This window comes from Prionailurus viverrinus, chromosome E1 (assembly GCF_022837055.1).
Source record: "Prionailurus viverrinus isolate Anna chromosome E1, UM_Priviv_1.0, whole genome shotgun sequence".
NCBI classification, from domain to species: domain Eukaryota; kingdom Metazoa; phylum Chordata; class Mammalia; order Carnivora; family Felidae; genus Prionailurus; species Prionailurus viverrinus.
Genome location: NC_062574.1, coordinates 28,647,701 through 28,661,072, shown reverse-complemented (window position 1 = coordinate 28,661,072; position 13,372 = coordinate 28,647,701). Strand labels below are relative to the sequence as shown.

At 58.4% G+C, this 13,372-nt stretch overlaps 1 protein-coding gene across 4 annotated transcripts in view; it reads right to left on the bottom strand.

Moving 5' to 3' along the window:
- Positions 1-1,114: 1,114 nt before the first annotated feature.
- Positions 1,115-13,372, bottom strand: part of CUEDC1 (CUE domain containing 1) — a 95,184-nt gene continuing 82,926 nt past the window's right edge. For all 4 annotated transcript variants that reach the window (XM_047832696.1, XM_047832698.1, XM_047832697.1 and 1 more), the window contains exons 4-11: positions 12,149-12,275; positions 11,227-11,419; positions 9,998-10,099; positions 7,581-7,652; positions 6,659-6,752; positions 5,901-5,959; positions 5,016-5,086; positions 1,115-2,879 (exon numbers count right to left, since the gene is read on the bottom strand). In XM_047832696.1, the coding sequence (XP_047688652.1) occupies positions 5,019-5,086; positions 5,901-5,959; positions 6,659-6,752; positions 7,581-7,652; positions 9,998-10,099; positions 11,227-11,419; positions 12,149-12,275 (715 nt within the window). In that variant the 3' untranslated portion in view covers positions 1,115-2,879; positions 5,016-5,018. The remainder of the gene's footprint in view (positions 2,880-5,015; positions 5,087-5,900; positions 5,960-6,658; positions 6,753-7,580; positions 7,653-9,997; positions 10,100-11,226; positions 11,420-12,148; positions 12,276-13,372) is intronic.

Below are 13,372 nucleotides of genomic sequence, written 5' to 3'. Positions count from 1 at the left end.
ATCTTGGGGTTGTAAGTTCAAGCCCCATGCTGGGTGTAGAGATTACATAAAAATATTTTTTTAGGGGTGCCTGGGTGGCTCAGGTCATGATCTCGCTGTTCGTGGGTTTGAGCCCCACATTGGGCTCTGCACTGATAGCTCGGAGCCTGGAGCCTGCTTCAGATTCTGTGTCTCCCTCTCTCTCTGCCCCTCCCCTGCTTGCACTCTCTTTCTCTCTCTCTCAAAAATAAACATTAAATATATATAACATATATTATATTACATATATATTATAATATACTATATATATATATATATATATAATGTTTTTTGTTTTTTTTAATGCACAGAGCCAGGGTTAGAGGATCAGCTTGGTTTGCCCACATCCAAACAGTATGTATGGAGAGCATCACCCGCTGTCTTACCTTGGTCTAACTGGGGGTGAAGGAGAACCTGTTTATAGGAGGGCAGGGAGAACCTGCATTGTTCCTCCAGACTGAGCTCAAATGTGGCAGCAGGGGTTAGAGCGGTGGCCTTAGCCTGGGTGACTGAGAGCCCAGAATAAAATGTGAGTGAAAGCCACAAGGAGGCCTATGGGCTCAACACAACAAAGAACCTTTTAACCTTCAGAACTGCCCTGTCTGCAAAGGGCACCAGCTTCCTCTTTGGGCTGGGAGTTCCCTGGCATGGGCAGTAGTCCTACACTGCTGGGGAGTAAGGGAAAGAAAGCTAGAGGTCCTTGAATGGGAAGATCTCTACGGGCCTTTGCACCTCCCTGCAGCCTCCCGTCAGCGTCACTCCTGAAGCTTTCTGGATATCTGGGTAAGCTTTCGCCACACACTGGCTTTTGCCTTGGAGTTTTCCTTTGCCGAGGAGCTAGGGATTTTCCCCAGGGCAAACAGGAAGGCGACTGCGCAGAGCAAAGCAGCAGGTGGGCGAGGTTGCCCTGCGGGCGGCAGGTCTCTTCTCGGGAGTGCGCTGCGGAGAAAGCTGAGCCCTCGGGGCCTTACAGACGCTGCGGGTTAACTGAGGCAGGTGACCCTCGGGGGCGAGGGGGGCTCCAGGGGCCAAACCCTGCCCAGGACAAGAAGAGAGGAGGAAGGGTCCAGCCCACACTGCCGGCCACATCAGAGCACCAAGAGAACACCAAGTCTTTATTACAGGAATTCCTATGAAACAGCTCCAAGAAAAAACCCACACATAGGAGAAAAAACAACTAACAAAGCAACACACACAGACGTGGGGCTGGGGCTTCCCCGCCATGCGCCGGGAGGGTCACGGCCACAGCCCAGAGGCCCCTCCTCTGCCCCCCGGGCCCAGGCTGTTCGAAGCTCGGGCTGGCGGCCCAGAGGCTCCTCGGGGGCCACAGGCGGGTCGCAGGGAGCAGCAGAGGGCGGGCGGCCCCGCGCCAGCGCCCTAGGCCCCGCGCGGGTGCCAAACTTGGTCGGGCTCCGCGGCGGCGCTGCGCGTCCCGATCCCCACCCCCACGTCCTCCGAGAGCCGCCTCTTCGGAGCGCGCCGGGAAAGCTGGGCCACCGAGTGCGCCCGGCCTCGGCGGAAGGAGGTGCTATCGCGCCCGCCAAGTCCTCACTATCTAGGGGCGACTTGCGGCCACCAGGACCCCGCCGAGGCTTGGCTCCCACTTCCAACCTCCCCACCCCGCGCGGTTGGGCTGGGCTGGTTCTCCACTGCAGGGGCCGCGACGCCTCGTGCCTGCCCAGGCTCCCGGGTTCTCCGGAGAGGTCAGCGCGTTCCCGTCTCGAAGTCTGGGCGGAGAGACCGGGCCAGCCACCCTCCCACCGGCAGTGGTCGGTGCCCGGTAAGGCTCGTAGAACCGGAGTGTGCCTCCTCGGATCATTCACCTTCTTGTTCTAGGCAAGAGACGCCCAGCAAGCCCTTCTGCCCCAGGCACCCTGCCCCCACCCAGACTGGCAGCCTCATCCCCCACGCTCCTCAGTCCTGCACTTTCTCAAGGATCACTTCAGAACCTGCTGCTGCTCACCCTTAGTGACAGCAGGACTTCTGCTCAGGGCCCTTACCCCACCCGTGAACCGCGCCCCCACCCCCACCCCCGCCTTCCCAGTTCCCATCCAGAATTGGTTTTTGTCTCCTGCCACAGTAAAGAATCCTCCTGCCTGGCCAGAGTCCTCCAGCTCCCTGGGGGCCATCCTCCCCGTCCCTGCTGGGGGCCCATGCAAACCCCAGAGGCAGCCGGAGGGGCGGTCAGTAGATACCTCTCTGCGGTGGCCAGTAACTACTCAGAGGGAGCCTGAGTGACTGCCCAGAGCTCTCCTACCCACGGCTCTGTGCAGGGATGGTACCAAGTGTCAGCAGCCCTGGGGAAACGGCTGGGATGCAGGAAATCATGGGAATCAAGGGCCCAAGGTGCCCAGGAGGCAGCTGAGGATGGGGATGGGGGGGGGGGGGAGGTTGTCGGGCAGTGTCTGCTGCCCAGAAGGAGAGATGGGGAAAGGAGAGAGGCAGGGTCTCTGCCTTCGGGGCTTCACCATCCTGCCCTCTTGGGCACCCCAACCTTTGCCTGTTTTCCGGGATTTTTTTAAACAAGGTGGGGGGGGGGTCAAGTTGATGGTGGTTCCTGCATTTCTGCTCATTGCCCATAGAACAGCCTGGCTACAAAAGGGGCCATGATTGGCTGCTGCCCCTAGGGGCCCCAGGTCCTTCCTCCAATCACAGCACAAAACTCCAAAGTTCTAAGTCCTGTGAAAGTGGCAGTGGCAGTGGCAGTGGCTGGGCTGGACTGGGGCTGGAGAATCACGAGGCCTCAGTACTCAAGCACCATCTGTCCGGCTGCAGCTGGGCCCTTCAGCTGGGGGCCGGTTTTGCTCTCCAGCCGCCTCTGCCAGGTCTGATCTTGTCCGGTGAGGAGGAACTGCTGGCATCTGGTGGGGAAGAGAGATGGAAGAAGTGTTTCAATGGAGCCCAGGGGTCTTTCCTTGTCAGTGGTTCCTGGAGAGACAGTTTGGGGCAGAAGATACCAAAGACAGGTGCCCTGTCCTTCCTCCGGGGACTCTATGCCAGCCTTGGAACTCTGCCTCGGGTCATGCCCTGCCCCCCCAAACCCAAGCTCCTACAACAGCGAGAGCAGGGCCTCTGGCAGCTAGAGATAGAGTAGGGGGCTGGGGAAGTGGCTGGATAGGAAAGGCCGAGAGGTGGGGAAGGGGCCAGCCCATTCCGGGACGCAGCTGTAGCTCAGATAAGCTGGACCCAGGGGACCTGGAGGGGCAGAAAACTAAACTGGGGTCAGAATTCAGCGGGCCACACACACCAGGCTGGGAGTTCGGAAGCCTGTACTCGCTCAAACAGCAAGAGGGAAATGGCAGGAGAGTGGTGTCCTGGAGATGGGGTGAGCAGAGCAGGGGCAGCGAAGAGACCAGCAAGCGTTAACCAGGCCGTGAGAGTTTGCCAGCGCGGGGCTGAAAGGGGTAGGGGAAATGAAATGGGGAAGTCGGGAGGAAGGTGTCGTTTGGCTGCCAGTGAGTTCATACCCAGGGCTGGAAAGACAATCCTGGGCACGGTGGGGATGCAGGGTGGATGTGGCGGACTGACTGAGAGGGAGATTCAGACTCTGGAGCCCACTGCACAGAAGTATTGCTGTTGCTGTAAACGAGCGTGGTGGACTGCCAGAGAGGAGTGAGAAGACTTGGAAGAGAGTCAAAGGTGGACCTCGGGGGAGCTGGGGCGGAGGGACCTGGAGGGGCATCAGGAGCAGGAAGCACACAGCAGAGAGGAAGAGAGGAAGACGGCCCAGGAGCCCTGGGCCACAGAAGCAGGGTAGGGGGGCGGGGCATGGCACAAAGATACAGAACCGGAGAAGGACCGGGTCCTGCCGGTGACCTTCCTGGATCAACCTGGGGATGGTGGAGAGGAGGCCACTTTTTCACAAGTCGGGCAATGAAGGGAAACGATGAAATCTCTTGGCTTTTAAGATGAGGAGGAACAGGGTATAGACTTGAGGAAGAAGCTGGAAAAGGAAAAGCTCGAAGACTTGGGGAGAGAAATAAATGATGGCAAGGTCCTGATGTGGGGGGTGGCTCTGGACCAGACACGGTTTCCCGGGGAGCAGTGGAAAGGAGACCGAATGGCAGCAGTGGTGGGGCTGTGGGGGCCCTTCCCCGGCTGGCCGTATTTGAGCATTCTGGAGCAGTGGAAATCATGGGTGCAGCAGCTCCGTGCATGAGGAAAGACTGAGTGTGTCCACATCGTGGGGGGGTGTGACAGGCAGTCACCTTGAAGTGATGTGAAGGCCAGCTGGCCAATCTCCCTCCACTACAACTATCCTGAGGGAGGCAAGTATTTCTTCAGTCAAACAGGGTCATACCTGCCACACCGTCAGCTCAAGGAGCCTTGTAGGACAGCGGCTAGGGGAAGGAAGCATGGGCAGAGAGGGAGCTGGAACAGGGACAGGTTCCGCTGAGCCCTGGAGGAGGTGTTGACATTCCCTGATCCACACCCCCACCCCCCACCCCCCCACACTCCCCCGCCAACCCCGGGGATGCACAGGTTAAGAGGAGGAAAAGCAGCCTGAGGGCCCAGGGCTGCAGCCAGAAACAGATCTGCCTCCAGAGAGGCTGTTTCTTCATCTGGTTTTGGCCGATCCTACACCACCCAACCCAAGCAGGCAGTGGGAGGGTTCCTTGTGCTCGGCTGTGGTGAGGCCATGTCACTTTTTCTTAAGTGGCCCTCCCACTGTGCAGTGTGTATCCTGGACTGTCTTCTCAATTTGGCTGTAAACTCTCAAGGTCAAAGCTGACTTTCCCCCCCTTCTTCCCAGGATCTGGCACAGGCAGGTGTGATTACTCTGGTGGAAGGAAGGAAGGAAGGAAGGAAGGAAGGAAGGAAGGAAGGCCAAAGACGAGTTCCATGCAGAAGACCATGTCCCCTCTCACAACAAGGGAAGAAAACCAGGACCTGTGCCATCCAGTTGCCTGAGCCCAATGCCTCCGGAGCCCTGGGAAGACACCTCGAGGAGGGCATGGCAGGCCCGGTCTCTGGGCAGCTGTGACTCCAGGCCTTACCTCTTACTGTCCTTCCCGTAGGGCTTCCTCCATCTTGGGTGCCTCCTGACGCCTTCCCCGGAAGTCTTCATCTGAAAAGCAGAGGGAAGTTGTCTCATCCTCCACCGTGCCGGGTGTCGCGCAGGCACGTCCTCCAGGCTGGGCAAGGGAACTGACCCAACTCTCTCCATCCCCCTTGTTTGCTGGGGCACAAGCTGACTCTGGGGTGGGGTGGGGGCGGGGGGATACATGGGTCTGGTGAGGGCACCAGGGCACAGTGTGGAGTTAGAATACCTAGCTGCTGGCCTGGCTGCATCACTGAGCTCTGAGACCCTGGACAAGTTCTTCCCTCAGCTTCCTCATCTGTAAAATGGGTGCGGAAGTTGCACCCTCCATATGGCCTCTGAGACCCCCCTGGCCCTTGCTTCTGGGTGTCTCCTGACCAAAGGGTCCCTCTGCTCTGAGGCCTAAGGATCAGGCTCAGCTATGGGCCTGCTAGCATCTAAGGCAGTGTCTTTTGGGAGGGACTGCATGCACGCTGAAAGGTGTCTGGGCCCAGAGACTAAAACTGCACAGCGCTTGGTTCTCAAAGGTGAGGCCCCTCCACGTGAGTAGGCCTGCCTGCCCCCTCCCACCCCAGGGAAGACTCCCCAGAAACAGCACCTGACACTTTGTGCTCCAGGGAGAGATCTAGGTGGAGGTGCGGCCGGGGCCCCCTTCGGGGAGTGGAAGGGAGAGGCGATACGAACCAAGCAGGAGGACCCATTTCCTTGGTCACCTGCCCACCTATCCATGATGTATCCCCCCCAGGTTGGGCCCACCCATGAAATACCCGGGCCCTCCTCTTGGAGGATCACCCATCACAAGCAACTTAGAGCTCCAGCTTCCCTGCCCTCCTCGCCTCACCACAAGTGTGACCCTCCACGTCGTCCAGCAGATTAGCCGTTGACACCGCAGCTCCCAGCCTGCCAGGCCATTCAGGAAAACGTCTCAGGGGTGGGGGGCACTGCCATCGTCCTCCAGTTGTACCGCCCCTGCCCCTGGCTGGCTACCGCCCACTGAGAGCCCAGGAGACTCCTCCCCTTCCAGCCTTCTCCCCCAGGGCTCCCCAAAGCCTCCTTTCCTTGGTGGGGGGAGACTTTCTCACCCAGCTCCCATCTCTGGGGGTGGAGAAGGGGCTTCCTCCCTGTTCCCCACTGGCCGTTTCAGCTTCTAATAGCCTGGGTCCCATGTGACAAGCATGGGTGGGAGTCTAGGCTAAAATGTGGAAAACCCTATTTTTCCTCAAGGAACCACTGAAAGCAAGGAGACAGGGGACAAAGAGGAAAGTGGGGAGGTAGCAAGATCTACAGATCAATTCAACTCAGGAAGTCAGGGAGAGGTTCGCTGGTTTCAGTGGAAGAACCAAGTTTTCTCCCAAGAGCAGATTAGCCCGGCCAGAAAGTGGAGCTCTCTCCTTGGGAGCCCACAGAAGGCGGCAGGAGACGCTGGCCTGTCCCCAGGGCCGGTCAAGGTGGTCCAGGCAGGGCGGTGGGCTGGCCTCGGGCGCGCGGAGGAGAGGGGTGGCCGCAGAGCCGGTCCCAGCCCCAGGGAGAGCGCAGCCCCGGCAGTCTGGCCAGGGGGTCGGCGCCCGCAGCCCCCCAGCGCCAGGCCGGAAAGGATACGACTGGTGCTTGGACAAGTGTTTCCTCTTTGACTTCCTCATCCTGGTCTTCTCGGAGAAGGCCCTGGCCAGCTCAAACAGCTTCCTCCGGGTGGCTGGGGCAGAGAGACCCGTGAGCGGAGAGAGCCGCAGCCACAGGGCCATCCTGCCTTCCCTCCCCTGGGTGGGAGGGCGACAGGAATGCCGCGGCGGGGGCGGCGGTGGCTGCGGCGGGTGGCCAGGCATCCCCAAGCAGGGAGGCTGCCCTCCCGGCCCGGCCTGCAGGGGCAGCAAAGGCCACCGAGAGCAGGACCAGGCCCGGGCAGGCAGCCCGAGATCCGGGTATTCCTTCCCCAGCTGTGACAGACACCGATGCGTCTTGGCTGTCTTTCCCGCCGCCTCTCCCGCCCCCTTCACCACCTCCAGAGTCGGTTCTGGGATTTCCATGACTAATCCGAGATTTTCCCTGAAATGGAGCCTGGAAGGATGGCAGCCTCATTCACACGTGGTTGGGTGGTGGGGAGGGGAGGAGGGGGGTAGGTGCATCCTGGCCGGCAGGACTCTGCGGGGAGAGGTCACCGACCCCTCTGGCCTCCTGCCTGCAGACAGTGGGCTTAACACGGGCCTCCCCACTCATCAGGCCAAGTCCCCTCAAGCCACAAAGAACGTGAACTCTGAAACAGGGACGGGGTGGGGTGGGTGCAGCACATTATTATTTTTCTGCAGACAGCTGGCTCAAGAGGATTTAAAACTTAATTTGTATCCACACTCAGCCGCAGAGAGGGAAGCGAGGCAGGAAGGCTGAGGGAGCCAGCCTGCGATTAAAATGTCACTTTGGTTCACCCAGAGTCAGCTACCTTAAAAACACCCGTGGCTCCTTCCCTCCTACGAGGCCACAGGGCCTGTCTTGGAAGAGATGGGGAGGGGGCCTAGGCAGGACTCACATTTTCCCATGTGTTTTAACTTGTCCCTGAATAAGGCATCTTCAGACACAGCAGGATTGGCATCACCAGTTCCTGGAAGGGGAAGACACCTCTGAGGTCCGGCTGCAGAGGGAGAGTAGCTGCCCAAGGCCCCGGGGCTGGGGGCCCAGGGGAAGCAGGTCAGGGCTGTCCCCATAGGACAGGGGACAGCCCCAACCCTTCCATTTGAGGAGAGAGGCAAAAACCAGGCTTCTTCCCTAACCAAGAGGGAGCTTTAAGAAAGGAGGACACTAGGGGCACCTGGGTGTCTCGGTAGGTTCAGCCTCCAACTTTGATTCAGATTATGATTTCACAGTTCCTAAGTTCGAGCCCCGTGTCAGGTCTGTGCTGACAGCTCAGAGCCTGGAGGCGGCTTCAGATTCTGTGTCTCCCTTTCTCTCTGCCCCTCTCCCGCTCATGTTCTGTCTCTCTTTCTCAAAAATAAACATAAGGAGAAAAAAAAAAAAAAAAGAAAAAGAAAGGAGGGGTGCCTGGGTGGCTCAGTCAGTTAAACAACCGACTTCGGCTCAGGTCATGATCTCGCGGTTCGTGAGTTCGAGCCCCGCGTCGGGCTCTGTGCTGACAGCTCAGAGCCTGGAGCCTGCTTTCAATTCTGTGTCTCCCTCTCTGTGCCCCCCACCCTGCTTGCACTCTCTCTCTCTCTCCTTCAAAAATAAATAAACATTAAAAAAAATTTTTTTAATAAAATAAAAAAAAAAGAAAGAAAGGAGGACACTAGGGGTTTGAGGAGGACTTCTTTCTCTGCCAAGCCCCGCTTTGCTTTTTTGTGTAAAAGGCAAGACAGTGGTATGCCCTGTGTGCGTGGCTCACACACTCTTCCAACCGTCCGATGCTCTGACCAACTCCGTGTTCCGCAAAGCCATGCTGGTAGCTTGAAACCAGTATGGTGGGAGTGTTTACATCATGGAAGTCACCAGACGCTAAGCACCGGGGCTGCCCCTGCACCCTGATCTGGCTGTTAGATACCCACCAGCACACAGAGGCTGGCTTGCAGCCCGACCCAGTGAGAGGGTTAATAAGGGAATGGAGACGAGGCGTGGGCACAGAGCAGACATTTGTCCGTGCCGATTCCCTTCTCCTTCCTGCCTGGGTCAGCTCCTCCATTAACTCCCTCCAGACATGGAGTTCCTGACTCCTTAGACAATGAGTAGGAATGAGAATAGGGCCAGTTCCCAAGTCAAAACCCAGTTGGCCACCTAGAGTCTCCCCGATCACTCAGCACCCACTTGCATCCCTCGCTGCCCTTCTAAAGCCCCTGCTCTCCACCCTGCAACTCGGCTAATCCCGAGTCACCTTGCCTGCTAAGTCCCCTGTGAGTCATTATGATCCAACCCAGCAGCCCTGGTGTGTCTAGTTAATTCAGGATCAAGGACAAGAGACTGTCGTTAAGACTACCAGATGCACATCTGGTGGGGCCTAAGCTCCAAGCCTGTTGCTTATGAATCAGTTCCACAGGATTTTCTTTCTCTGAGCTGGGATCAGCTGAGGTCCCATCCTCTGCCCTACCACCCCACTCCACGGCGTGACGTGAGGTGTGCTTTGGGCAAAAGCCGCTGCTGCTTCTTCCTCTGAGGTGGGCAGCCTACGTATGCAAGGAGGAACTGACTGGCTAGGGGCCCCGACGCACACACAGGGACACATGGGCAGGGTCCAGATGTCAAGTACGGAATCTAGGCCTCCTAGACCTCTCTGTTCCCATGTTCCCAGCTCCAGCCCGACGTTCATTCGTGCATCCCAACAGCCTACTGTCCCTTCCTGGCCCACCTCCAGCGGGTTAGGGCTCCTGGAGGGGCCTGCCCCTCTTTTGAGGCAGTTCTTGCTTCTTACCACCTTGCACATGAAACTCAAAGTTCTCTTCTTCCAACACTAGGGCAGGGCCTGGCTACGATGGGTATTCCCCCAGCGACTGAATGAATAAACCCTTCCCTGCCCTTCTCACCATGAGCATTTGCTATAATCAGTGTGTCCTCAGCTTTGCTGGTTGGTTCTACCCATTTTGGGGATGTTTCTCCTGCATTCCCCAGGGCAGAGATCAAGCCTTAGAAGTCTTTGAGTCCTTCCGGAGCCCACCCACCACGGGACATATGTGATGTGGTATGTCCCCTTCTTGGCCATGCTCCAGGCACTTTCTGAGCTCAGCCAGCCTGTTAGCCAATCCCAGGGGGGGCTCCAGCAGCCACTGGATTGGTAAGAGTCCAGGCCTGCTAAGTGGAGGGCCATGTCACTCACAGTTCTGATGCCACAGTGCGGTGGTGGGGTCAGAACCCTCCCCTCCAGCCTGTTTCCTCACCCTACCTCTAAACTCCAAACATGCAAAGCACAGCTGGGGTGTGAGCCTCTATGCCCTCTGGGCCTCTCTCCTAGGAAGGCAAGGTTACCTGGGGCAGGAGAGGGAAAGCCAAAGTCATTTCCCACAGCCACGCTGTTGCTGCTGCTGCTGCTGTTGGATTTGGATTTCTGGGACTCGTATTTCAAGCGATCTGGAAAAGGACCACACTCCTGTCAGGACAGTTAGCTCTCTCCCAGGGGCACCCTGGGCTGAGACACAGGAGGTCGTTGGCGGCTAAGGCCCCAGATCTCACATGACACACACAAAATATGTGCACACACACGTCAACCGGCTCTCAAAGAACCAGCCGTACCATAGAAACTACTGCCCTGACAAGCACGTGGAATGTTAGAACATCAGAATTAGAAGGACGCTGAGAGATCATGTAGTCCAACCCTTCATTTAAAAGGAAAGGCCCTGGGGCGCCGGGGTGGCTCAGTGGGCTAAGAGACTCTGGATTTCAGCTCAGGTCATGATCTCACGGTTCATGGGATACAGCCCCGCGTCAGGCTCTACAGCTGACAGCATGGAGCCTGCTTGGGATTCTCTCTCTCCCCCTCTCTCTCTGCTCCTCCCCCGCTTGTTCCCTCTCTCTCTCTCTCTCTCTCTCTCAAAATAAATAAACTTAAAAAAAATAAAGTAAAATAAAATAAAATAAAATAAAATAAAATGCCAGGCCCTGAGACCCCAGCACCTATGCTGCAGGTCTGGAACCAACCTTCTCTCTGCACACCTTACTCCTCCCCAACCACACACTGTCAGTCACACACACACACACACACACACACACACACACACATGCACACCCTCACAAGACAGGCCTCCCACAGGCCTCTCACCACACCCCACCACAAACACACTCCCACCCTGAAGGAGAAAGGCAGCCAGACTGGGAACTACAGTCCCCAGCCAGAGATAACCCAAACTGCCAAAACACTTGAGAGGCCCCGCTCTGATGTCCTCTGCTCAGAGAGCCCCTATGGACCCAGCTCCAGGCCACGGCCAGTGCCTGGCACAGGGGCAAAGAGAGGGCCTAAGAAGGCACATCCCTCTTGCTCTGAGTCCCAGGGGAGGAAGAAGAGTTGGCCGCTGACCCGTGTCCCTGTTGGCAGAATCCCAGAATCCCGGGGGGGTTAACTTGGTGGGGGTCGTGTATCAACAGGACAGAAGCCACCTTGGCCTCCAGCTCAGTGCCTCATCTGAGCCCCAAGGCTAAAGCCAACTCCAGCCCCCTTCCCCACCACAGAAGTGACCGTGGCACCACGCCCGGTGCACCACCTCTCTCCAGGGCCAGGAGGAAGTCCCGGTTGCGCTGCAGCTCCTTCATGAACTCCTCGTTCTGCAGGAAGAGCGCGATTCTCTCGTCCTCCAGGTACTGCTTCCAGCGGTTCTCCTGGTCCCGGGACCCGGGCCCAGCCACGGGGGGCAGGCCTCTCTCTCCGCTCGTGGGCTTGGAGCCCCCAGTGTTACCCTGACGGGGGAGCAAGCACACCGAATGGCTTCTCACAAGGGCACGTGCCGCACAGACATCCACGCACATCTGGGTGCACACGTGCTCTTTCCCAGGAGCCTCCAGCCGCACCCTGGGGCCTGCACCTGCTACTGAGCTCTAGGGGTCAGCCAAAATCCAACTTAGCAGGCCAGAGGCCTCTCTGCGGAGAAAGTGGCTAGGTCTTAAAAACTATTTTTCCTCCCCCTTGGACCACCCCATCCCTTGTCAGTCCCGAGGGATCAGTCCTGAAAAGTGATCTGCAAACTGCTCAATAGCTTGGCTAGCTCCACATGGATTCCCAAACTCCCAACTCCCCCTGTCCTACCTGTCCCAGGGCGAGGCCCCCTTCTGCAGGGCCTCTCGGGCCGTGCCAACGTCAGGGGCAGGAGCTGCCCCTGGCCGTTTCCCACGGGAGGGAGGGAAGGTGCTCTGCCCTTCCACGGCCAGTTGCCCCCAGGCCCACCTCCCTCCAGCCTGAGCTGATGGCTGCAGCCATGGACTCCTCAGGGCTGTCACCTTTCCTGGGTGGAATAGGAAACCTGCAGGCCCAGATAGGAAATGAGGCTTTGGGCTTAGCGTTTTTTCCTTGCGAACCCAAGGCAACAGAAATAGCTCACCCGGGCTTAAACATCAGGAAGTGAAAACGGCTGGCACAAGCCATGGGCAAGCGGAGGTGTGGCACAGGCAGCTAGGGGCTTCCCCCGTTACCTGAATGCTGTCCAGCTGCTGGGGCAGGATGCGGAGAAAGTCATCCGGGAGGTTGCCCAGCAGTGGTGGGTTCCAGTTACGATAGCGCCTCTGGCTCGAAGCAGGTCCGGAGCTCAGCACATCGATGCTGGAGGATGAGAGGGAACAATGAGGAGGGAACGGTCAGGCCCAAACACGGGGGTCCCGGCCCATCACACCGGGAAGCTGCTCAGAATGGTGTTTCTGCTCTGAAGCCTCCCAAGGCCTCCACTGCCTCCAGAACGAAGGCCAAGGGCTCCAGCTCATTTTCCCAATCAGGCCTCTGCTAACCTCAGTCTCTGGCCCCAGGGCCTAGCCTTCTCGTGCTCCAGGCAGTCCCTGCTCTCCAGCCACCCTGTGCCCTCAAGATCTCTAGGCCTAGAGCACTCTGTGTTCACGGCGCTCAAGTTGCGTGTCATGGATTCACAGGTAGATGTTTACGAATGTCCTCTAAACACAGCGGCATTTCCCTAGCACCCAGGACAGTGTGCCCTCACGGCTGCTGAGAACAGGCGTGCTCCCAGTGACCAGACACATAAACCACCAAGCCCAGTCTGCCTGAATGTTGGTTTGCCGGGGCGGGGGGGGGGGGGGGGGGGGAGGGGGAGACATGGGGACGGCAGGATCCCTACAGAGTAGAGCAGATCCAGGCTCCAGGCTCCAGTTCTGGCTCAGTCACAGCCAGCAGGATGGTCCTGGGCAAGACCTTGCTCCCCTCTGGGACTCAGCTTCCTCATGGAAAAACTGCCTCCCTGCCCAAGCATACAGGAGCCCCTCATGAGGCTCTGAGGCTATGTCTTGAACAGAGTTCTGAAAAGGCACATTGAAGGTGGGAATGGAAAGTTTCTCGTTCCAAGGGGTGCTCAGGAGCGGCTCCTCATTCGCAAGGTGCCTGGCAGGAGGTCCGAGGGCCAAGGCAGAGGCCAACGGTGGAGGGGAGGGTGTGTGCAGGCAGAGAAGGGGGGCCATGGGCCCCCCCTGACCCCCAGCCTTCTGCCCTGCCATCCCGGGCCTGAGGGCAGCCTGGGGCCCGGCCAGGAGCTCCCCACAGCTCCTCGGCAGCCTGCAGCGTGGCAACCGCAGGACACGTGTTCTGCTGAATCAGGGAAATGACACACACAGAAGGCAGCGGGCCGGGGGTGGCGGCCGCTCTCGCCTGGCTTTGATTTGTCTCCAGCTCCAGGAATCCCGCCCGCCCCCTCACTA